We start from the raw sequence: 26775 nt of genomic DNA on the forward strand, positions 1-26775 counted from the left end.
ACCTTTTCTAATTTCTCACACTAGGGAAAAATGCACCATGTCACGAGAACATTCAAGCAGTCCCACGGTGAAGCCCATGTATAGAGGAACTGAGGTCTTCAACCATTAGCTGGACCCAACTTGACAGGCATGTGAGTAAAGCAACTTGAATGTAGACCTTCTAGGCCCAACTACATCATCAGATGACTGAAACCTCATCCAACATCTGACAGCAACTTTATGAGACATTCAGTGAGAGTCTACCCGAATTTACTCCTGAATTCGTGACTCACAGAAGCTGTGAGAGATAAGTGTTATGTAAGCTACTACATTTGGGATAATCTGTTATGCAACAATGGATAACTAATACATCCACTGTGATCAAAATACTTCAGCGGTTCCCAATTTTCCCCAAAGAAAGCCAGTCCTCCCGATGACTTCCATCCTGTTCACCACTATTACCTCTCTAACTTCATCTCCTACCACTCTCCCTTCTCTCCACCTTAGTCCCAGCCATAGTGACCTCTTTGCCATTCCTCAAATATGCCTCGGGGCCTGTGCTCACCAGTCCCTCACCCTTCCCCCACCTCATTCATGCCTTTACTCAAATGTCTCTCTCTGAGTGAGGCCTTTCCTGACTACCCTTCTAAAAATGCAGCTTCCCTACGCACACCCACACCCAACTACATTCTGCATTTCCTTCCTCCTTTGTTTTTCTTTTTTTCCCTTCCATATATTACTATTTAATATACTATATATATCACTTATTATCTGGCTCTCCTAAGGTGAAAGCTTACTTGATGCAGAGATTTTTGTCTACTTCCAATCTCTAGAGCAGTGCCTGATTTATTATAATACATACTTCATAAAGATTTATCCAATGAGCATATGAATGGTAAAGATATAAGAAAATTCAATTAATAGTAACATTAAAAATGCTTCAAACACAGACCTTTTGTGACCCACTCCAAGTTTATAAAGCTGCTTCTAAAATGTGCTGTTAGTACCTTTCTTTCCTGAATGATTGTTTTACAAAAATAGCAGTTAAGGGGCGCTTGGGTGGCTCAGTCAGTTAAGCGTCGGACTTCGGCTCAGGTCGTGATCTCGAGGTCCATGAGTTCGAGCCCCGTGACGAGCTCTGTGCTGACAGCTCAGAGCCTGGAGCCTGTTTCGGATTCTGTGTCTCCCTCTCTCTCTCTGACCCTCCCCCGTTCATGCTCTGTCTCTCTCTGTCTCAAAAATAAATAAACATTAAAAAAAAAATTCAAAAATAGCAGTTAAATGGCAAACTATCCTAACCAATTGTTTGCCTTTTTCTTTGTGAAACTCAGACCGAAATTGAAATTAAATTATAGTAGTTATATGAGTCCTTACGATCTGTACCTTTTATTTTGTTTTATCTTGATTTTTTCCTAAGTTCCTTGTTCTTTTTTTCAAGTTTATTTATTTGTTTTGAGAGAGAGAGAGAGAGAGTGCACACATACAAGTGGAGGAGAGGCAGAGAGAGAAGGAGAGAGAGGATCCCAAGCAGGCTTTGCACTGTCAGCACTGAGACTGATGGGGGCTGGATCCCATGAACCCAACCATAAGACCATGACCTGAGCCAAAACTAAGTCAGAGGCTTAACCCACTGACCCACCCAGGCAAGCCACAAGTTCCCTGTTTTTTATCCTTTATTCTTAACTATTTCATTTTATGTTCTCATTCGACACTGCTTTAAAGACATTATAAAATTAATATAAATAAAAAACAAACAAGCAAATAGTGTTTGTGTTTTCTTAAACTCAGGAGATTAAAACTATCACTGGTTTAGCATACTTACAGAATTGTGAACTTTTTAAGGAACAAAGCTTTAATTTTTGTGAACCTTTCTAAAAAGTCAACATAAGGTAATAGTTTTATTATTCAACATGATAAACTTTATTATAAAATATTTAACATGAAAAATATGCTCTGGATCAAGATAGGAATATCTATCTCAGTATAAGTCAACAACACTCAGTACCATAGTGTATTTTACCTAATATTACCTAATAATTTCAAATTATTCTTAGAAACTTTTGTTTCATTCTGTAGTAAAACTCTTCTTGAAAATTATTCGTGTTAAATTGATTCCATCTTTTCCAAAGAACCAGGAAGAGCTCTTTTAAACACTAAAGCATATGATTACAGGGGCGCCTGGGTGACTCAGTTAAGCATCCGACTTCAGCTCGGGTCACCACCTTGCAGATCATGGTTTCAAGTCCCACGTCAGGCTCCGTGCTGACAGCTCAGAGCCTGGAGCCTGCTTTGGATTCTGTGTCTCCCTCTCTCTCTGCCCCTCCCCTGCTCACTCTCTGTCTCTCTGTCTCTCAAAAATAAATAAACATTAAAAATATTTTTAAAGTACATTACATTATCTGATGAATCAGCAGGTTTTTTTCTGCCTTCACACCATTTGTAATTTCTCATTATAGAGATCCTCAAAATGTACCTTATAGGAGCCTCTAGGATCACTTAGCAACTAGGGGAAGCAGAGAAAATAACAGATTTTTTAAAGCTCTTACATCCATACATACCCCAAAGGGTCGTAAAATGATAAACGTGAGTTCTGAGATTACACACGGGAAACAGTGGTTTTGATTCTTTAGGGAAGAATAAAATAGTACTTGACAGAAGTCTCACTTTAGAAGTATTTCTCATATTTAGTGAATGGTTGTAAAAGATAAATAGCGCGCACGTGTGTGTGTATACACATATATATCACTGTCTTTTAAATTTAATGTAGTTGGTATGCTTCACCTGACTGAGGAAAAGAGTGTGGCTGCTATAAAATAATCACAAACTCAAAATAATAATATTTTTGTAGATTTTATTTTTTGGAACAGTTTCAGATTACAGAAAAAATGAGCAGATAGGACAGAGTATCCAAATACGGCCCATCTCTCCCCTCTCACATTTCCCCTATTATGAACGGGTTCATTAGTGTGCATCTTTGCATATTAATGATGCGTTGCCTCATTACAATTGATGAGCCAATATTGATACATTACTATGAACTAAAGCTCAGAGCTTATATTAGGGTTTACTCTTTAGATTGCATAGTTCTGTGGATTCTGACAAATGTCGAATGTCATATACCCACCACGAGAGTGTCATAAAGAATAGTTTTGTTGCCCTTACAATCCCTGTGCTTCACATATTCATCCATCCCCTCCTCTCCTTGAATTCTTTGAAACACAGGCCTTTTTACTGTCTCCCTGGTCTTGCTTTTCCCAGAATGTTGACTTTTAAGAGTTTTAAATATTTTTAGATAGAAGTTATTATCAGATATGTGTTTTGCAAGTATGTTCTCCTGTATGAGGGTTGTCTTTTCATTTTTTAATAATGTCTTGGAGAGCATACATTTTTTTTTCCATTTTAATAAGTCCAATTCATCAGTTGTGTATTTCACTGATTGTGCTTTTAGGGTTGTTTATGAAAGCTCATCACCAAACCAGAGTTCACCTAGATTTTGTACTATGTCATCTTCTCCAAGCTTTTAAGTTTGTGCTTTACATTTCGGCGTATGGTACATATTCAGTTGTGAGAAGTGTAAGGTCTGCCTCTAGCATTGTTTTGCACATGGATGTCCAATTCTTTCAGCACCATTTGTTGAAAAACTGATACTTTCTCCACTGAATTGCCTTTGCTCCTTTGCCAAAGAACAGATGATTATATATGTTTGAATCTGTTTCTGGGCTATCTCTTCTATTCCACTGATCTATGTGTCTATTTTTTCACCAATACCACATGGTCTTCATCGCAGTACTGGATAATAAGCCTTGAAGTTGGGTAGTGTCATTTCTCCAACTTGGTTCTTCTTCAGTATTGTGTTGGTGAGTCTGGGTGTTTTGACTTTCCATATAAACTTTAGAATCAGTCTGTCAACATTCACAAAATAACTTGCTAGGATTTTGATTGGGATTGCATTGAATCAAGCCCAACTTGGGAAGAAGTGACATCTTAACATTACTAAGTCTTCTATTCGTGAAAATGATATCTCTCCATTTATTTAGTCTTTCTGTGATTTCATTCACCAGAATTTTGTAGTTATCCCCATATAGATCTTGTACATATTTTGTTAGATTTATACCAAATTATTTTGGTGAGTGCTAATGTAAATGGAATTGTTTTAAATTATAAATTTTATTGTTCATTGTTGGTATACAGGAAGACAATTGACTTTTCTATATTAATCTTGTATCATGCATCATTTCTATAATTGCTTATTAGTTTCAGTTCTTTTTGGCAATTGTTAGGAATTTTCTATATGTACAAACATATCATTTCTGAACAAAGACAGTTTTATTTCTCCTTCCCAATCTGTTGCCTTTTATTTCTTTTTCTTGTCTTATTATATTAGTTAGGACTTTTAGTATAATGTTAAAAAGCAGTGGTGAGAAGGGTCACCCGTCTCTTGCTCCTGACGTTAGTGGGAAAGTTCTAGTTTCTTGCCATTAAATATGTTTGCTGTGGTTTTCTTGTAGATATATCAAGTTGAGGAAGTTCCCTCTCTATTCCTAGTTTGCCGAGTATTTTTTTATTATGAATGGGTATTAGATTTTGTCAAATGCTTTTGCTGTACCTATTGATAGGACCATGTGACTTTTCTTGTTAAGCTATTGATATGATAAATTACAGAAACTGATTTTTGATTGTTCAATCAGTTTTACACAGCTGGGATAAATCCCATTTGATCATGGCATACAATACTTTTTTATACGTTGTTGGCTTATATTTGCTAATATTTTGTTGAAGATTTTTGCATCCATGTTCATGAAAGATATTGGTCGGTTATTTTCTTTTCTTGTAACTTCCTTATCTGGTTTTAGTATTAAGATAATGATGGTCTCAGAATAAGTTAGGAGGTTTTTCTGTTGCTGTTTTCTGGAAGATATTGTAGATAATTGGTATAAGTTCTTCTTTAAATGTTTGATTCACTGGTGCACTTTTCTAGGACTGATGCTTTCTGTTTACAAAGCTACTAATTATTGATACAATTTCTTTAATAGATACAGGCTTATTCAGATTATCTATTTCTCTTTGAGTGAGTTTTGGCAGATTGTGTCTTTCAAGCAATTGGTCTGTTTCATCTAGGTTATCAAATATGTGGGTATAAAGTTGTTCTTAATATTCCTTATCTTTTAGCATCCAGAATATCAGTAGTGATGGCATCTTTTTCATTTCTAGTAATAGTAATTTGTGTCTTCTTTTACCTTTTTTTAATTAGCCTGGCTAGAGATTTCTTAATTTTATTTCTCTTTTCACATAACCAGCTTTTTGTCTCATAGATTCTCTTTATTGATTTCTGTTTTTCAATTTTATTGATTTACACTCTAGCCTTTTTTTTTTTCTTTTCCTTACTTTGGATTTAATTTGTTTTTCTGTTTCTGGTTTCCTACTGTATACACTTAGATTATTAATTTCAAAGCTTTCTTCTTTAATATATGAATTCTATCCCTCTAAGCACTGATTTCACTGTATGTCATACATTTCATACATAATATTTTCACTTTCATTTAGTTTGAAGTATATTTTATTTTGAGAGCTCTTCTTTGATTCATGACTTATTTATATGTGTTTTTTATATTCCAATATTTTGGGATTTTCCAGCTCTCTTTCCATTATTTATTCCTAGTATAACTTCAGTGTGGTCTGAGAGCATACTTTCTGTGATATTTATTCTTTTAAATTCGTTAAGATATATTAAATAGTCCAGAATGTAGTCTCTCTTAGTCCGTGCTCTATGTGAGCTTCAGGAGAATGTGTAGTCTATTGTGGTTGGATGAAATATTATATAACTGTCAATTAGATACAGAAGATGATACTGCTATTCAGTTCAACTATATCTTTACTGATTTTTTTTTTTTTTTTTTTTTTTTTTTTTGCCTGCTTGGTCTGTCAATTACTATGGAGGGGTGTTGAAGACTCCAACTAGAGCAGTGAATTTGTGTCAATTTCTTCTTGCAATTTTAACTGTTTTTGCCTCACATATTCTAATACTCTGCTGTGATGTGCATACATAAGAATGTCATGTCTTCCTGGAGAGTTAATCCCTTTATCATTATGTCATGCCTCTTTTTGTCCCTGATAATTTCCTTGTTCTGAAGTCTTCTTTATCTGAAATTAAAATACCTATTCCAGCTTCATTTTGATTAGTGTTAGCATGGTATAGCTTTCTCCACCCCATATAATCTGTGTCTTTATAATTAAAATGGGTTTCCAGTAAACATCATGTAGTTGGGTTCTGTTTTTATTTGCTCTATCTTTTAATTGTTGTATTCAGACTATTCACATTTAAGGTGGAATAATACCTACCCTACACTATTTTCTATTTGTTGACCTGTTCTTTGTTTCCTTTGTCTTCTCCCCCTCCCCCCTTTTTTTTCTACTTTCTCTGGTTTCATTTAAGCATTTTATATGATTCCACTTTCTCTTCTCTCTTGGCATATCAACTATACTTCTTTTTACCAGTTTTTTAGGAATTGCCTTAGATCTTGCAGTATACATTTACTACCTATCTAAATTCACTTTCAAATAACACCTTACCTCTTCACAGATAGTGGAAGTACTTTATGATAGACTATTCCTAATTCTTCCCTCCTGTCACTTCTGAAATCGCTGTCATTCGTTTCACTTGTGCTATAATCTATATGACCATATAAGCTATAACTATAATCTGTAACCACCTAACACACTGTTGCTCTTATTGTTTTGTAGTTATCTATTAGATCAATTAAGAATGAAAAATAAAAGGTCTTATTTTGTCTTCATTTCTTTCCTAATGTCCTTCCTTTCTTTATCTGAATCCAAGTTTCTGAACTATATTCTTTTCCTTCTCTTTTTTCTTTGCCTGATTTTTTTTTTTTTTCAATTTGAATGTGACATGCCTACATGCAGATATTTTCTGTTTTTATCCTAGTTGGTGTTTGAGTTTCTTGGATCTGTGACTTGGTATCATATATCATTAATTTTGGAAAATTCTCAGCCAATATTACTTCAAATACTTCTATTCCTTTCTCTTTTTACTATGGGTACTCTCATTACCCATATTTGACACATTTTTGTAATTTTCCCGTAGTTTTTGGATATTCTGTTATGTTTTATTTTAATGCTATGTTCTCTTTACATTTAAGTTTACAAACTTTCTGCTGATATATCTTTAAGCTCATTGACGTTCTCAGCTGTAAAAAAGCATTCTTTGGTTCAGTTGCAGTGTGTCTGTTTTCTAGCATTTTCTTTTGATTCGTAAAGTTTTCATCTCTCATATTACACATCTTTTCTTGTATATTAACTTTTTCCAGTAGAGCTCTTAGTATACTAATAATAGGTATTTTAAATCTGAAGTCTGAAAATTCCAAAATGTCTACTGTATCTGAGTCTCGTTCTCAGGTTTGATTTATCTCTTTAGTCTGTGTTTTTTTCTTGCCTTTTACTATTTCTTGTAATTTTTTTATAAGCTGATATGATGTATCAAATAATAGACACTGTTCTAAACAGGCCTTTAGTGTGAGGTTTTCTTTTTACATAACCAGGTGTTAGGCTGTGTTTAATATTTGCTACAGCTGTAGTTGTCATGGGTTTCAATTTCCCCTAATGTCCTTCCTCTGTCTCTTCTTTTGCCTTCATGTTTTCTTAGAAACTCCTGGTTTTTTTTCTTTTTTTTTAATGTTTATTATTTTTAAGAGAGAGAGAGACAGACAGACAGAGTGTGAGTGGGGGAGGGGCAGAAAGAGAGGGAGACACAGAATCCAAAGCAGGCTCCAGGCTCTGAGCTGTCAGCGCAGAGCCCAACGCAGGGCTCAAACTCAGGAACCACGAGATCATGACCTGAGCAGAAGTCCAATGCTTAACCGAGCCACCCAGGCGCCCCAGAAACTCCTTCTTAAACAATGTCTGTGTCTTCCAGCTCTCTCACTTGTAATCCACTGTTACTGAACCGGAACAATTTTAACATGGTGATAAGATATTGGGGAGTGGAAGCACTCTAATCTTATGTACTGCTTAATTTTAGTGAGCCGGAATCCCTGGACCCTTTTTTCTTTCTCCCCCAATGAGACACAGGAAGACTAAAAAGGGCTTAAATCACCCAATTGCTCCTCTTCCAAGCCAGGTAAAGTTCTGACAAAGAAGCTTACCTAGAAGGCTAGTTTTTATTTCAGAGAGCAGAAGGCTCTGGGCGTGTTTCATAACGCCCTTGCCTTCTTGATCCCTTGCCAGAATCAAGAGGGAATTTTTCTCTGATCCTCATGGAGAGAACCTGGCAGGACTCCTGAAGGTAAACTCATTACAGTGTGCGTGCTCCCCTGACCCTGGGTCCTCACCACTACTGTTGAAGAGCCCTTACCCATTACTGGCTCTAGTGGCTCATAAGGTGCAATTCTCTGCATTCACCTACCTCTACCGTTTTTTCAGGGAGGTGATTTACCTTGTGATCTCAATGATCTGGTAGATCTAAGAAGAGTTCTTGATTTTCAGTGTGCTTAGCCTTCTTCTTGTCCTGATGACAGAAGTGATAATGCCCAAGATCTTTAAATGCCATGGCAGAAACCAGAAGTCCTAATAGTATTTTTTATGCATTTTATCTTTGACCACATAAAAGGATGAGGTACACAGATCTCGTTGTGTCAGTAATAATATATAAAAAGAAACAGGTTTAGAGAGAGTAAGTGACTTTTCCAGAGGTAAATGGCTAGTAGATGAAGCTAACCTGAACTTCCTAGTGCTCCTCAACACAGACCTTTATGTTTAGACATTAGTGCATAGGAAACAACCTCAAAGGAAAATTTGAGTTTAGAGGATCATCCATGTTTGGGTTGGATCTGTGGCATGGTGTGAAAAGCATTGGCCCTGGGAACATCCTCTAACAAATGTCCTCAGGCCTGACTCAGCCCCCAACTCACTTTAAGATTTTAGGGAATTCGGGGGTGCCTGGGTGGCTCAGTTGGTTGGGCAGCCGACTACAGCTCAGGTCATGATCTCGGGGTCTGTGAGTTCAAGCCCCGCATCAGGCTCTGTCCTGAGAGCTCAGAGCCTGGAGCCTGCTTCTGATTCTGTCTCTCTCTCTCTCTCTCTGCCCTGTCCCTGCTTGCTCTCTGTCTCTCTCAAAAATAATAAACAATGAAAAAAATTTAAAAAAAGATTTTAGGGAATTCACAACAATGTGAGTCTCAGTTTCTCAATGCAAATCCGAAGCAAGGATAAAGCACATGATCATTGAGGTCTCTTGCAATCATGAAGTGAAACAATTCTAGGTTGGCTTTCGGCCCTATATTTTGTGGGGGAGAGCGTTTGTGAGGAAAGGGGAACTCATTTCCTCAAAAATTTTCTGAACCGCTAAATTAATCCTTTCCCTTAGGTAAGAAGCCTTAGCTTTCTTAATTCTTTCAGTGACATGATGCTTTTCCTTCCCATGTGCTTCTTACACTATCACTTATAAAAGTGAATAATGTTAAAGCAGAATTTCCTTCCAGGATAAGGCCTCCTTGGGCAGGCCTTATGCTTTCTCCCACTTGTAACTCTACAATCATTACCAACCACTGAATTGTCTCAGTTAAATGTCACTTCCTCAGAGAGGACTTCCTTGATCTCTTCGACTGGGACAGAACCCAGCACTTCCCCTTTCCCTTTTCTGAACTTATTTGTTCATATCTGTGTCACTTGCTATTCTGGAATCTACATGAAGGAAAGAGTCTCCCTAGGCCACTGCTGCACTCCCAGGGCTCTTGAGTCTAGAACAGTGCTGTCCGACAGAACTTTCTGCAATGATAGAAATGTTCTATAATCTGCACCTGTGGCTACCGAACACTTAAGAAGTGTCCAAGTGAACTACTGAATTTTTAATTTAAGTTAGAATAGCCACATGCAATTAATGGCTACATATCAGATGGTGGAGGACTAGAGAAGTCTTTCTCAAAATCTAAATCGAGATGTCAGGAATCTGTATTTTAACTCATTCTCCAGGTAATTGTTACCAGCAATAAAAATTTGACAACTATTGATCTAGAATATGATTCTCGAGGCTGGCTTCACAACAGGATCACCTGGAGGAGAAAATGATCCTCAATCCACATCCCCAGAGATTCTATTTCAGCTGGTCGGCCATGGGGTCCACGTATTAGTATTTTAAAAACTAAATAAAACAGAAAACCCCCTCAGTGATTGTAACACACAATCAAGTTTAAGAGATACAGAACATACATTCTCACAAGGTACTCAGTACCTATTAGAGAAATATACAGATAAATGGTCTGGGTGCATTTACAAAGGATTACTGATTATACTGATTACAAGTGATATCTTGTGATGTCACGAGATGTTAGTGACCTTAGTGGTTGAGATGAATTTCTTGATAGTGAAAGCAAATTCAGTTTTCACATAGCCTTTTACGATTGTGTGAAATTCCTTGGCCTTTTGTTTCATCCATGAACAGTACAAGATACTACCAAGCCCCGTGACATTTAAAGGGTGACACACAAAGAGCTCCCTGAGCAATCACCTCCTAAAATACACAAAAGTCTTTCTAGTTTGCTGGTTGATTGACAGATGGTCTGAGGACGCCTTCTCGCAGCCACGTGAGTCACAAGACCTTGCACTCCGGTGCTGGAGGAAGGTGTTTCCTAACCTGCTGCCCTCGGCTGCCTCCGGGTCTCTTTTATTAGAGCGCTTCCTCCTCCACTCGTCGGTCTGTCTGTAATTGTCCCCACAGGAAGTAGTGGCTGGCCGGGCAGTCAGGTCGAGCCGAGGCAACAGACTTCTGAGTCATAGGTGCTAGAACCCTCCCTTCTCCCGCCCAGCCACAGGTAACTGTCCCAGCAGGAAGTAAAGGCTGGCCGCGCTGGCAGCAGAGAGAGCAGGCGGGCGCAGCCGCGCGGTGGAGGCTTCAGCGGGGGCTGTGCTGGAGGGAGTTTCATCGCCAGCCCTGAGCGCAGTGAGTACACGCAATCAAAGGAAACCCAGAAGCTTTGCAGTGGAGTGTCTCGTGGTTTTTCAGAATGCGCTGATGATTCAAAAGAAAAGATCAGATCTCTGAATATGTCCTTTCCGGCGCTGCAAATGTTAGCCACGATGCCGGCAGAGCTTGCCAGGGGAGTTGAGGAAATTAACATGAAACTAAAACTGAACTCTTGGTTGAAGAATTATTGATCAGAACGTGCCAAATACTAACAATAGAAGTTTAAATTGACAAGCAAAATGAACAGAAAAAAAGTATTCACTAATAAATGAAACAAAGGTACTAAAAATACAAATGAATGAATGTAGTTTAATAAAATATCAGAGGACACCTGAAAAATAAACATTTAAAAACTACTTTTGTTTAAAAGTGGTTTGAGACTTGTTAACTCAACATGTCCGCATTAAAAAGAACTGGGAATAATGTGCTAAACGTGATGTGGCTTTACCTTTTCACATAAATTTCATTGATTTAGATAAAGATAGTGCATATTGCCAATCCTCTTTGAAATTAGATCACTTGCTTTCTGAAACATACCAGACAGAGCTGTATGCAATAAATTTCATTTATCAGCAGGTAATAACTTTAAGTAAATTAACATTGATAATGTTCGTTCAGCACTCAAAATGCAGTTCATGCACTCTGATTAGCTCCTCAAATTATTTCAACTGGAGTGAAACCTAAGAGGTTTAGGGCTGTCTATAGGCTTTCATAAAGGCATCTTTTCACTGAAATAATTTTCCACTTTTGAAAGTTAGGCATTTTCTTATCAGTGTGCTTGTAAAGGTTTTGTTTTGTTTTTGTTTCAATTTAAATGGGGGGAAAAAAACTAATTTCTTAGATAACACCAAACCATGTGTCTTCTCAGCCCCCTGATATCCAGTTCCTCTGACCTATTACTGTGCTGACATCTTAGCAGCAATGCACCTGCTTGACTCTTGAACAATAGCCCGTGTAAGCCATCGCAGGGCCAAAACTTTCTTTGCGCTTCACAGTAAGACTATTATTTTTATTGAAGTAGTGTTACTATGTCCGTGTTTCTGTATGTCTCAACATCTCTTCCTCAACTACATCCCCATGGGAGAGATTGTCTTACCAGCATTTGTTTGGGTTTGTTTTAAGAAAGCACATACAATTTCAAATAGATGTTTTTCTTACTAAGATTCATTGAGCAGTTTTGAAGCTATCCCTGTTTTCAGTGAAATTATCCGTAATGATGCCAAAGAATATATATATATTGTTGGTAGGGTTTTTTTTTAATATTCTCTGCAAGAACACATAAGGAACAATAGATGGAAAAATGAAACACCTTTAAAGTAAATATTATCACTATAAAATAAAATATCAAGGAAGGTCGATTTCAGATATACTTTATTCCATACATATCCACAAGAAGTCATCACAGCATTAAGTTTGGAGGAAAAGAAAGGCTGGATTATCTTAAATTCTATTCCAAAGGGCTTAAAGAGGTGAGGTGAACCAAAATGTCAAGGTGCAAAATGTGATTTCAGAATGGTATTGTGGAAAGACTGATTACCTCCTATGATAAAATGACTTTTTTGTGTTATTTTTTTCTCACATAACCTCGACAACTAAAAGGGTGAATTACGTTCAATAGCCTTTTCCAAATGTTATGAAAAATATCTGATTCTTGGGTATTTGTGGCTTTGGTCCTTTTCATCATAGGGAACCAGAACTTTTTTTTTATTTATTTTTGAGACAGAGAGAGACAGAGCATGAACGGGGGAGGGGCAGAGAGAGAGGGAGACACAGAATCGGAAGCAGGCTCCAGGCTCTGAGCCATCAGCCCAGAGCCCGACGCGGGGCTCGAACTCACAGACCATGAGATCATGACCTGAGCCGAAGTCAGACGCTTAACCAACTGAGCCACCCAGGCGCCCCAAGGGAACCAGAACTTTTTAATAAGCTTAGCAGTGCAGTCCAATAGAACTTTCTGCAATGGTGGAAATGTTCTATAATCTGCCTTGCCCAGAATGGTAACTACTGGCTATCTGTGGCTATCAAGCACTTGATATTTAGTTAGCTTGGCTAAGGAACTGAATGTTCTATGCTTCCTTTTAATGAAAATTTAGCTATCTATATGTGGCTAGTGGCCACCAGTTTTCACAGGTAGCCGAATAGCTGTCTCACATAGTTCTGCTGACCAGGTGAAGCTATTTTGCATCATACCACTGTTGATCTTATACTGTAGGAGATTCCTGAAGGGATTCTTCAAGGATGGAAATCTTGAAGAGACTTAAGAAATTCTTGAAGAGATCTTTCAAGGATTCTTCTATCTGTTCATTTTTTTTTTAAGTCAGAAAGATACAAAGTTTCATGAATCGCTTAAACAAATACAGACAATGAGGGCACTACTGATAAGTGCCTTTGCCTCTAGGTGATCCTGAGTATGTAGCAGCAATAGAACCTAAATGTGTCCTCAGGCTCCGATTTGCTTTTGAGGCACTGAGAGTTCTGAAAGTCTTCACATGTGCTCTTTCATTTGATTGTCACACAACTAACTGAAGTAAACTGAGCCCTGGCCCACAAATCTTTTCATTTTACTAGTCAGCCTACACAAGAGAAATTTTTTTATAATATAATAAGAATAGTCTCCAGATTTTGGAAGAAATAAGGTTTTTGAGCTCTGAAAAAAGTTTTTCTTTTGAGTTTTTTTTTTTAATTTTTTTTAACGTTTATTTATTTTTGAGACAGAGAGAGAGAGACAGAGCATGAACGGGGGAGGGTCAGAGAGAGGGAGACACAGAATCTGAAACAGGCTCCAGGCTCTGAGCTATTAGCACAGAGCCAGACGCGGGGCTCGAATTCGCGGACCGCGAAATCATGACCTGAGCCGAAGTCGGCGGCTCAACCAACTGAGGCACCAGGCGCCCCTGGGTTTTGTTTTTGAGAGAAAGAGAGAGAGAGAACGTGAACAGGGAAGGGGCAGAGGGAGAGAGAGAATCTTAAGCAGGCTCCATGCCCATCTCAGAGGCTGACTTAGGGCTCGATCTCACAACCGTGAGATCATGACTGATCTGAAATCAGGATTCAGACGCTTAACCTACTGAGAGCCGCTCAGGCGCCCCCAAAGTTTTTTTTTTTTTTTAATTGTAGATTAGTGATCAAAAAGTATCTGTTGGTAAAATAAACAAAACAACAGATGAATGAACATGGAGTGTAAACAGAATACATAATTTCATAACGTCCTAACTTTTTATTTGGAGGAAGGAATCTTAGCATGCTTTGGAAAAGCTCAATAAATATCACATATAAGTCACAATTTGCTCACAGATTCACAACTTCTTAGTTGTCTTATTTTTATTTTATTTCAGAAGCTCTTGAAAAGTACATCAAGTCTAAAGTGAACCGGCTCACTCTTGGGTAGTACTGGAACCATGAGCAATAATGGAACAGACTTAACCACTGGTTTCATCTCCTCTTCTGTGGCTGTCCTTTTGTTTGGCTCAAACTTTGTACCACTTAAAAAATATGATACTGGTGATGGTAATTATTTTTCCTTAATACGCTAACTTTATATTCTTTTCAAACGTGAAGTTCCCTTTTTCAGTCTTTTGTTTTAATGATGGCTACCAATTTTCTTGTACCTGGTGCCAAATGAATAGAGCTTAAGATACATCATTTGATAATGCTCATGCCAGTTGATCTGAGATTTAGTCAGTATAGGATAATCTTAAGATTGTGTGTCACGGTAAAGCTAGGAGAGAGACCATCAGGAAGGCTTTTTAGCCGTATCTCTTATGTTTACAAAAAAAGGAAGTTAGTGCTACTAACATACACTTGTTTCGAAAACACGAATTTCAAACAAGCTTCGTATGATAGAGAACAGTTTGAGCACGAAATGAATTTTGTGCTTAGGTATGATTTCGACTCTGCTACAACACTAGGTGAACACAGAAAACTGCACCCAGAGGAATAAAGATGCACGGTAAGGCGCAAGACGCACTTGCCCACGCACCCCTCAACATCTCTCAGCTCCATCGGCACCACACCCATTCACGTCTGGTGTTAGGACCCCCCCATCCACCAACTTCACAAAAGCTCACAAGCTGCCACACTTGCAATGCCCACTTCTATAAGCAAACCTCAAGTCTTTTTCAAGTTAAAGTGCCACGTTTATTGTAATACTTGTGAATTTCTTCACCACTTAGCCAGTGTAAAACTGTACTACCATTTTTATTAGGTTCTTGTCTTTGCTTTTCATATGTGTTGATGAAACTTTTGAGTTTTGTACCCTTTTCCCCATAAAAACTCTGTAGTGTTTATTATATGACCTTGCATAGTTCAGTGTTTCTAGACATGGCACACTACAGTCGACTTGACAGTAATGTGAACTTCAGGGAAGGAGAAGCAAGAGGGTTTTTTTTTCCTTTTTTAAAAATCTACTTGCCTTTATTATTTGTTTAATATTTGGTTACTTATTTTTGAGAATGAGAGAGCACAAGTGGGGGAGGGGCAGAGAGTGAGAGGGAGACAGAATCCGAAGCAGGCTCTAGGCTCCAAGCTGTCAGCACAGAGCCCTCCGTGGGGCTCAAACCTACCAACCGAACCATGAGGTCATGACCTGAGCCAAAGTAGGTGGCTTAACTGACAGAGCCACCCAGACGCCCCATATTTGCCAGATGCCCCGTATTGTAGCCAGGAGAAAGAACTGGAGATGTTACACTGAACGCCCGGTGGGAAGCAGTTGTGTTATCCCCTCAGTTCCTTAGACCTTGTTACTTAATTAAACAATAGAATTACAAATCTTTTTTCTTCCAGAGCCTTTCTTCTCTTTTTCTTTGGAGTTAGGATGGAAATGGAAACTACTAAAAGAAGAACAAAATATATTTGAAGGGGTAGAGGAACTGGCTTTTAGGTGTCTCTCAACAACTGTGTGATCCTGGGCAAGTCTCATCAGTTCTTTTGTTCTCAATTTCTCATTTGTGAAATGAAGAACTTGTCAAATGAAGTTCCCTCTCATCTCTGCGATCTTCCGTTTTTGTCTTAGAGGTTAACAGCCATTTTTTTTTCTTTCCCCCAACATGAAATTGAATGGAAATAGGCAAAAATCTTCCCCAGTTAGAGTCAGAGGAGCTACACTGAGTTATAACTGCCCTAGTCTTTCTTCCAGTGTAGACTTTTTCTTTAACCTTTTAATCCCTAAACGCTTGATGGTACAGAGGCGTCAGGTAGAGATATGCCTCATATCTCCATGTCATCTTCGGATAACTGGCAGCAAATGGCAACCCAGAGCCCAGAAAGAGAATTCCCTGACCCAGAACGCTCATTCTCAGGTTTGTAATGTCTGGCTTATCACAGGCATTCAACGCTAACTGTAGGAGGTCTATGTGTGGCCATACATGGCTTTATTTTTATCCCAAGGGTGGCACAAATGATCCCTGAAGGTTTAAATTACTGTTATGCTATTCTGTAATTCTTAATGCTGTGTTTTGGTGAGAGGTGGCAATAAGTGCAGCATCTGAATAAACGTATATAGACTTGGTCTTGCCGATACTCTTTGGTAGAAAATTCTTGATGTATCTAACAGGTCAAACAAACAAACAAACAAAAGAATCTTGGGCAGGAATGCACTGTATTTGGTAAGCTTCGGAGTCAACAGCCTAGGTTTAAGTTCAAGGTCTACAAACCATTAGCTGTTTAGCCAAGTTGCTTCATCTCACATTCATCTTCTCCATCTTCAAACTAGGGTTAATTATGATGCTTAGCAGTTGTAAAAGTTCAATGTGCGAAGTACCCACGTACAGGCATTCGATAAGTTGCAGCTATTCCTATAATAATATCTCTTTGATATTTCCAACCATTAAATTTATTCGAATCAGTTTGAACAACAGAAACCAATTTCTCTTATTTCCAGGAATGTTTCTCCAGTGGGTACTTTGTGCTGCCATATGGATGATTGCCCTGGCGGTCAATCTGATACTACATTGCCCTAAATTTTGGCCTTTTGCAATGGTTGGGGGCTGCATTTGGGCAACAGGTAATGTATGATATAATTTATTCTTTAATCATTTAATACCGATCAAAATGACTCTGATTCATACTAAAAGAAAATAGCATCAACAGCAATTCTGAACAATCCTTAGTCATAGATACTAGAAATTAATTTTGTTTCTTTCATTCAGATGCTGCATAAATATTTTGGGTGCATTTCTTTTTTCCTCTTAATGATTTCTTTCTTAGTTCTTGGTAGACAATTATAGCAAACATATTTCAGTTGTTCCCTATCTATTCAAGCATAACTCATATATTAGTTTAAGTGCTCCAGCCTTTTTTTCTCTATGTTTATCAGAAAATATTTTTTAATAGTAGCCTCTACTAATATATATTTTTAAGATTTGTCCTTAAATGTAGGCAAACAGGCACACATTATTATTTCAAAAGTACTGGCAAAAAAATAAAAGCAAAAATATTCCTTCTGTTGCTTTATCAATTCCTGAAACTATATAAGAATGTGTACCTTTGCTTGGACAGTCAGGATGGTTTTCTTCCATTAATATAAATACATCCCAGGAGATTTCTATTCCATCTGGCAAAACGAATTCAAAGTATCAAGGCTCTTCAGGGGTTAATTTGATTAAAAGCAAATAAATTCTAAAATGTTAACAATGTATTGGGTACCCACTTATTTTGAGTCTCTGCAGAATTAAATGATTTAGTGAAGTTCATGAGTTGGAGGACAAAAGAGTTCACTTTTAAATTTCCATTCACATGATCATGTTTATTATGTTTAATAGGGAGAGGGCAAGAGAGAAAGCATCCATCTATCCTCCAGATCTTTATCACAACTATAGTATTTATAATCACCCAGCAGTTTCCTTTGGGATTCAGTGGAGAGGGCTATAATTTGAGAAATGTTGCAGATGTGGATGAAATAGGTCATAGTAACTGAATGGATATGGGGAGTTGAGGAAAGGGAGCAACGAGTGATGATGTAGGGATTTTATTATAGGTGATGAGGAGGGTGGTGGTACCATTGACATGAGTGCTGAAAATACAGAGAGGTATGTGTCCAAAAAGAAAAAGGACAGTTCAGCTTAGGACCTTTTGAGTCTGAAGTTCCTGACATTCCCACAGTGGAGGACTTCTGGTTGGAGGCCTCTCATAGTGGTGGGAGCATAGCACTAAAACTCTGGAGAAAGTCCAGGCTAGAACAATACCACTGGGACTATGTGTCTCTGACAGCTGAAATCCTGAAATTAGGTCAAGTACCCAAAGAAGAATATAGCAAGAAGAAGAGTGTGTTCAGGGGAAAATGCTTAAGGGGCATCTAAATCCAGAAAATATGCCGAGAGAGAGCAAACAGTGAAAGAGCTAAAGAGAGAGAGGAGGGAATCAGGAAATGAAGGCATCTTGGAAGCTACGAGAGGAAACCTTTTAAAAGGCGATTGCAGGACTGAAGCCAGACTGCTGAAAGGTTAAAAATTGTAAAAAAAAAAAAAAAAAAAAAAAAAAAAAAAAGTCATGCATTTGGCCTTGAGTGACCTTCCAGAGCACAAAGCAATGAATGCAGGATTCCAAAAGACAAGTCAGTGAGCATGGAAGAGCAAAGTCTGGGGCCATATTGGACCAGAAACTTCTACCAGTGGTGGCCCTGGTTCAAGTCTAAGACTAATGTTACTGTTGACACTAATTTTATCATTGACAGCTTCTGCAAAAAGTTACAGAATAGAGACCTATGTTAAGGATAAAAAGCATTGATGCTACTAGGCAAAGAGCTAATTTAATATTTTTCTTTGTAAGATTTTGTCTTATGTTTATTTCTTTTAGCAATCATAACCATGAGTTCAATGCCAAAAATGTAGTTATTTTATTTAAAAAGTAAGGAATTGTACTTTACTAAATTTGTCAAAATCTCATAAGCTTCAGTTGAAGTTAAAAACTAATTCAATTTGTCAATGTATTTTTTTCTATTAGAAATAACATATTTTTTTCTGTATGTTACATCTACAGGGAATATTGCTGTTGTCCCAATTATCAAAACCATTGGTTTAGGCCTTGGAATATTAATCTGGGGATCTTTTAATGCCTTAACTGGCTGGGCAAGCTCAAGGTAACAGAAAACAATTTCTGTAAGATTCTCTACACTCATGTAAGACAAGTCGTAGGGATTGGGCTAGCTGAGAGGAATAATGGTTCTTAACCTCACAGAGATTATAGCTGGTAAGCCATACACATAAAATATGCTACTTATAATTATTCTTTGCTCTAACTTCTAATATCTGGTCTAGATATTGGTTATGATATAGTAAAGAATTATCTCCTTAGAACAGAAAAAGGAAGAGAGGAAGGGAACTGGTGTTTATTTTCCCTTTTTGTTGTGTGACAATTTGCTGGACACGTTATATGCATCATTCTCCTCTCATTTTTACAAAGATGAGGTAAGCACTACCTTATTAGAGAGCTACCAAAGAGGTTGAATAACCTGCTGAATATCACAGAATGAATAAGATATGCTTCAAATCCAGACCTTCTAGTCTTAAAGCACATCTTCTTTCTAGAGCCTGGGTCAGGGTCACCAAACCAGCCATTTTTATAAATAAAGTTTTCTTGTAACACAAACAAACCCATCCATTTACGTTTTGTCTATGACTGCTTTTACACTATAGTGGTAGAGTTGAGTAGACGGTCTGGCTCACAAGAGACAATCTGGCTCCCAAAGCCTAAAGTGTTTACTCTCTGGCCCTTTAGCAAAAAGTATGCCAACCTCAGCTCCAGAGGGGTCCAACAGGGTCACCAGAAGCCATATGTGTCCATTTATATTCAAAGTTAAATTAATTAAAATTTGATAAAATTAAACATTCAGTTTCACAGCCACACTACCCATATACCAAGAGCTCAATAGCCATATATGGCTAGAAATTACCCTGGTATATACAGTGCAACAGTAGAAGTGACCCATCATCATAGAAAGTTCTATTTGTGTTGCCCTTGTTAAGCATTAAAATGAACACTTAAGTGGAGTTTGGGAAGACAAGTAGAAGGGAAGATGTCAGGGTGCCTGGGTGACTCAGTCGGTTAAGCATCCGACTCTTGGTTTCAGCTCAGGTTATAATCTCACGGTTTGTGAGTTCGAGCCCCACATCGGGCTGTGTGCTGACAGTGCAGAGCCTGCTTGGAATTCTCTCTCTCTCTCTCTCTCTCTCTCCAAAAATAAATAAATAAACTTAAAAAAAAAGAAGAAGAAGCAGGGAGGATGTCATCCTTACCTTACTTTTTGTTCTCCTCTTCCCTCTCAAAGCATTATAACAACCTCAGTAATAACAAAACAAACTGACCTCCAACCTTACAAGTGCTATTTTCTTTTGCTTTTTGTTATTGCCTCTTTCACTCTTGCCCTGAATGGTTCACAGTGATTGTTGGTAATCATCGCTATAAAGTCAAGCCATGAAAAAAAAACAAAACAAAACAAAACAATTAAGGTGATGCCAAAAAGGAGTGATCTTTAACCAAGCAGTTATTTAAAAGTCTGTTTCATAAAAACTGAGAACAAATTGAGGGTTGATGGGGGGTAGGAGGGAGGGGAGGGTGGGTGATGGGTATTGAGAAGGGCACCTTTTGGGATGAGCACTGGGTGTTGTATGGAAAACAATCTGACAATAAATTTCGTATATTGAAAAAAAAAAGGCTGTTTCAATAAACCCTATACAAAATTGCAGCCAATGAATCGGCATTCAATTACTCAATCATTTATTTTGTCTTCCTTCTTCCTTAGTCTTAATAAGAAAAGAACATCCAATTTTACATATACTAACTCATTGAATCTTCATATGAAGGAAGGTATATGTATAATAATTATACCGACCATATGGGTACCCCATTTTAACATGGGGAATTGAGCACAGTAAACATAGTTAACTTATTCAAGTCACAGTTAGTAAGAGAGGGATTTAGGATTTGAATCCAGGAATCTGACCCTGAGTCCATGCTCTTAAACACTATGATGAACACATTTTCAAAAAAATGTGATGTAACTTTCTCAATTCTAGGTTTGGCTGGTTTGGAATGGATGCAGAAGAAGTGTCAAAACCAGTGCTAAATTACATTGGAGCTGGATTATCGGTAGTAAGGTACACAGTCATTTCTAATTTAACCGTTCTTCCAGACATCTAGAATATCTTTCAGAGATCTCAGTGTGTTTACATTTTTTTAAGACTGCATTTCATAAAAGTGACATGATTTGTCCTCAGATTCTTTATCTATATTCACAGATTTTGAGGACAAAAAGGGTCAGGTCTGGGGTCACAGGCCCTGTTTTAGTTCTCCAAAGCTCTGAGACTTCAGGAAAATCAGCTGCTTTGAAGCTCATTTTCATTATCTGTGACTTTTTAGAAAAATCACAGTACATAGCTCATGAATTAGAATCAAATAGCACATTATTTTGCAAACTAAAAAATACTATATAGGTGTGCCTGGGTGGCTCAGTCAGTTAAGTGTCCGACTTCAGCTCAGGTCATGATCTCACAGTTCGTGAGCTCGAGCCCCGCGTCGGGCTCTGTGCTGACCGCTCAGAGCCTGGAGCCTCCTTCAAATTCTGTGTCTCCCTCTCACTCTGCCCCTCCCCCGCTCACACTCGGTTGCTCTCTCTCAGAAATAAATAAACATTAGAATTTTTTTAAATACTATATTAATAAATGTTATGATGCCCCTGGAATAGCCATTGATTCTCTCCTCTTAGCATTACTTGCTTATTCTTTGCCACCGAGTTTCCACATTCCTGCCACCTAATCTCCTCTTCTTACCCCAGTTAGATAACTACTGTCTCATGTATGAAAACACATACTCATATAAATATGTATTTTTGGATGTAGCTGTATCTAGTGGTATGCACTATATGAATGAGGATGAAAATGACTTTAAATCTCTGTATGGCAGTGGTCAATCAATAAAACTCCAGCAGGAATTAGGTCACCTTAAATTCAGTCCCCTTTCCTTTCTCGACTCCATTTATATACCCTGTCAGTGCTTCACATAATGGATGGCACTGCCTGGAAAGATTTTAGTACTTTTTTATTCTTCAGGGACAGAACACTATATTTCTCTTCCTCCTGCAATGATGGCTTTTCCCCAGCCACATTCAGGAACAATCTCTTTGTCATTGAAATGTTGCCTAAGAGAGTGGTTCCAGGCCAATTGGAGAAGAAATAACATAGATTATTCTAAAATAGCAGATTCCTGACATTTTTGGCTAGAGGTGATTTTATGTATTTTGTACAATTCATACAGCACACTAGCTTTGAACATCTCTCTCAAAAACAATTTCTTTACACCCCCAAATTGTAATGCAGCAGGCCTTAGGTTTGACTTAATGGTAATTTCAGGCCAATTTACTCAGTCCATCAGGCATTGTTTCTCTCCATGTTTCTTCTTTCTTTAGAAAGTGCACATTCTCTAAAATTGCAAATTATTCATGTTCTACCACTTCTACACGTATGACCTTGGGCGAATCTCTTAATTTCTCCAAGCCTTGGTTTCTTCATCTGGTGTTAAAGTGGGGATAATAATTGTGCCAGCTTTGTCAGATATTTTGAAGAGGAAATGAATAGAAATATGTTACATGCTTTGTATATTGCTAGACACATGGCTAATCCTCTATAAATTGGGTAATTTTTATTATAATAATCATACTTTTATTAATAACTAGTTCATGTTCAATCACTGTTTTCCCCGTGGGCATGTGTTGTTCAACTCTGTGGTAAACTAGTCAGTGCACCTGGGGGATCACGCGGCTTGGTTTGAAGCTTGGTCTGTGGTACAGAAATGTAATGCTCTCTTCCTGCAGTGCATTCCAGCTCCCTTCTATGTTTCTTTACCAAGCAGCCCTTCTGGAAACTTTCGTTTCATCATTTTAACTCAGTTAAATCTCAAAGGGCATCCACTGAAAAATCTTGGAGTTTCATGGCCAGTATAAGGAAATTTGGAATGCAGTCACATTTGTTTGGGATATTGCTTTTCTTTTTAAAACTGAAGCCATTGCTCCTATTGTCTATACAGTCCAGTTTTTAAAGGATTGGTTAGATTATTTCTAACCTTACATTTTTCCTATATGTAAGGTAAGTATCAGTCAGGTTCTACAACCAAAACCACTCTGTGTATTTTAAACAGCAGAGGATTTCACATAGGGAATTTTTTTACAAAATTGTGATAAGGCCCAGTGAAGCAGAAGGAGAAGGGGCTCTTCCCAAAGCCCTGGGGCTCACTCTCCAATCAATACGGTTACCTCTGCCCTGAGTTACCACTGCTCCTGAAACCACCAGAGCCACCATCAAAACAAAATGGCTTCCCCCAACCTTTAAGCCTATCTGTATGCCTCCCCTTGGCAAACCTAACTGCTAATACAGTTTGGGAAGATACAGTTTTCAGCCTTCTAGTATCCATGGTTCGGGAGAGAATATACAAGGGTGGGTGATGGGAGTAGAGCTGAAACTAAGAAACAATGTTCTCTTAAACTTTAATGAAGATCCAGAAGTCAGAGTTCATAAAAAAGCAGATTTCCTTTCCAATTAAAAAATGCTTTGGATTATCCTTGAGTCTGTGCCCCGTTTTTTTCTCACTTAACTTGCTTATCCTGGAGAGTCGTGTTGTGAGGAAATCCAATTTTTGTTTCTGGCCATTACTTTTCTTCAGAGCCACAGTCCTTATATCTAACTACGGACCAAGCTATACATTTCTATCTCTACATAGATGCCCCTCAGGCACCCCTCACACCCATTCTGAAGTGAGATAAGGCACGGAAGAGGACCCTGGTGGGTCAGGCACATGGTCAGCATTCCACAAACACTAGACTTTTAGTTCTTTTCTCTCTGCCTTCAGTATTTCGCAGTCCGAATTGCTTTTCTTTTTCTACCCTTCCCTGCAGACTCTTTCCTCTTCCTGTGTTTCCCCTCTTGTAGAATGTATTAGCCACAGTTATTCAAATTCAAAACCTTAGTCATCTTGAGTTTTTTTTCCTTTCATACCCCATCCTGTATCTAATCCTGCTGCAAAATTTTTTCTTAATGTTTCACAGACTCTTCCTCTCCTTTCCACCAATTCCCTATGATATATCCACCTATATATGATTATAAAAATCTCTCACATCTACTTTCCCTAATTCCAGTTTTTCCTATTGCCGGATTAACTTGCTCGTATCTGCTATCAAATCAGTCATCATTCTTCTGGTTAAGAACCTTGGAAGACTCCCCATTGGATTCAGAATAAATCTGTCTCCTTAATCTGGCATGTCCTCCACAGTTACAGATTCAACCCTTCTTCTTAGATCAGCCTTGTCCCTGTATTGTCAAGTCATTGAGTCACGATTATTTAGCACAACATGCTGCAGACATTTCCCTCAGCCCTAAGACCCTTTCCTCAGCCTCTGTGGCCACCCTTACACATCAATGGAGATTTTCCACCTTATGTGTTGTTTTCTTGATTTCTTCCTAATTCAAATGAGTCATTCCTGAACTTCCACTGCATTTTGTATTTCTTCTATTACGGAAATTCTCAGGGTCTGTTCTGTATTATTCATACAGTTCCTTTATCCTTGAACTTCGAGATCCTGAAGGGCAAAGTCTGTTATTTTCTGTTATACCATCTCTCCCACCATCACCATTAGACTTTGCCACAGTGCTTGACACTTAATAGCTGCTCAATAAAGGTTTGTTGAATTCAGTTGTGAGTGTAAAAACAAATACACCAGTTTTACTAATAGTAAGATGTATAGGGTCACAAATCTAGGGGAACTGGAAAGGTTGAAAATTTAGAGAAGCACCCCTAGGTGAAACATATTGATTTTTTTTCCATGCTTTTGACAATATTCATAGACTTTATTGTGAAACTTTGTGTCTGGCACACTGTACCAAGTTCTGTAAGTCTGTAGCCCAAAAGACCTTGTGATCTATTTGGTTTTATGTTCACATACATAAATTAAATGTCATTACCTTGTCTTAATTTAGTGCCCTGTACCCCCTCTTGATCTAATCGAGATGACTTACCTATTTTATGACAAACACTACTCACACAAGCTAAGAACACTGATTGCTTAGTCTTGATTTTTTTTTTCTCATGCTCAAAACTCCCTCTTCCGTCCAATAGACTCTTTATATACTAACCTGTTTTGAGATTTTACCATGTTCCAAAAAGTACACTGAAAATTTTATGAATTCTTTTCTATAAAGAATTAAGTGGGTACACCCCCATTTCCTTAGATGAAAAAGTGGGTACATCCCCATTTCCTTAGATAAAAAAAGCTGAGGGTCAGAGAGGCTAACGGAATTGTTGCCGAGTCGTACAGTTGTTTGAAGAAACACTCAAAGACTTTCATTGGTACCCTTCAAGTATTTCTACCATACTGTACTGTTATTACGAAGACACACTGGTCGATACAAAGTAGAGGGTTTTTACTGTAACTTTGTGAGGAAAATGCAGTTGAAATGTCTAATGATAGCTTTGCAAATTAACATGTATGTAAGCACATGTTTAACTAAGAAATACACATTTAATTAGGTTTTATGCATTCGTTTTTACGGAGTGTTAAGTACTTTGAGAACTTTGAAGGATATCACATCTTCCATTGAATTAGAAAACCTGTAGAGAAAAAAGTTTACAAGGACTTGTGGTAAATGGTCTGGATTATGTGATGACTATCCTTAGTGTTGTGGGGATTCAGAGAAGAGGAAGATTCTGTGAGGACTGAGCTGGGAGGGAGGAGGGTTCTTCTCAAGTTCAGCACTTCAATTCTTTAGTTTGGATAAGAAAAGGGGAGTTCGTGGTGTGTCTAGCTAAGGAAGAAACACAAGCAGGAGCAGGTGGTTGGAGAGGGTGAAAGAGAAGCTGAAACAGGGACCGGTCAGGGATGAAAGTCCATGTGGAGAACTATGTCAAGTAGGTTGTAAGGAACATAATGCAGAGAGTAATAAAATTCAAAAAGGAAAGTTAAATTTGCAATCGAAAAGAATATGGAACCATTCAAGATTTTAAAGCATGTGAGAGACTGAACTAAGGAAACTAAGAAATGTTAATTTGTATTTAAAAAATAACACATTATATGCACTATTGTGCACTTAGCTACCTACACTATTTCAGCATCATATGTACTTTGAAAGCTTATCTTGTCTTAACTTTTGAACAATGCAAGCATGTTTTTAAAAGGAATGCCAAGGGGCATCTGGGTGGCTCAGTCGGTTAAACGTCGGACTTCAGCTCAAGTCATTATCTCACGGTCCATGAGTTCAAGCCCCACATCAGGCACTGTGCTGACAGCTCAGAGCCTGGAGCCTGCTTCGAATTCTGTGTCTCCCTCTCTGTCTGCCCCTCCCCTACTTGCACTCTGTCTTTCACTCAAAAGTAAATAAATAAATAAATAAATAAATAAATAAAAACATAAAAAAAAATTTTAAAGGAATGCCAAAAGTATACCAAAGGTGTCAATTTTCTGAAGTTCATTCAGTATTTTAACACATTTTAACGTATTTGCATGGTTCAAAAGTCAGTGTTAAGTGAAACATTTGTTGCAAAGATACTGGACGCGAATAGACAATGCATTATGAGAGAATGCTAAACGGGAAAAAATCATCAGGCTTATGTGTGTGTGTTTTATTTGTTAAAATATACTCTGGAGATCTTTCCATATCAGAGCACAGAGGTCAGCCTCATTTCTTTTTTTGTAGCCATGTAGCATCCCATTGTGTAACCATGTGGCCTCACCTGAGTGTGGGTGTACCGTGTTCTAGGGCCCCAGAGTCTCCTCAGTGGGGATTGTATAGTTCTGCACTCACATCAGTGGTTATCTGTCTTCTATTGTTTGTCCACCTGAGGAT

General features: G+C 38.0%; 1 protein-coding gene across 7 annotated transcripts in view; it reads left to right on the forward strand.

Annotated features, from left to right (window-relative positions):
* Nucleotides 1–2: 2 nt before the first annotated feature.
* Nucleotides 3–26775, forward strand: part of TMEM144 (transmembrane protein 144) — a 62894-nt gene continuing 36121 nt past the window's right edge. For 2 of the 7 annotated variants that reach the window (XR_007457921.1, XM_049631227.1), the window contains exons 1-5: nt 3–131; nt 14290–14461; nt 16833–16955; nt 18929–19028; nt 20965–21045. Coding sequence is in view for 6 of the 7 variants with exons in the window: in XM_049631227.1 (XP_049487184.1) it covers nt 14353–14461; nt 16833–16955; nt 18929–19028; nt 20965–21045 (413 nt within the window). In the remaining variant the exon portion in view is untranslated. Of the gene's footprint in view, nt 298–9963; nt 10115–10796; nt 10931–14289; nt 14462–16832; nt 16956–18928; nt 19029–20964; nt 21046–26775 lie in introns of all 7 variants that reach the window. The other 5 variants (XM_049631231.1, XM_049631229.1, XM_049631230.1 and 2 more) reach the window with 5 other exon arrangements.

The sequence above is a fragment of the Panthera uncia genome, chromosome B1, assembly GCF_023721935.1.
Source record: "Panthera uncia isolate 11264 chromosome B1, Puncia_PCG_1.0, whole genome shotgun sequence".
Lineage (NCBI taxonomy): Eukaryota > Metazoa > Chordata > Mammalia > Carnivora > Felidae > Panthera > Panthera uncia.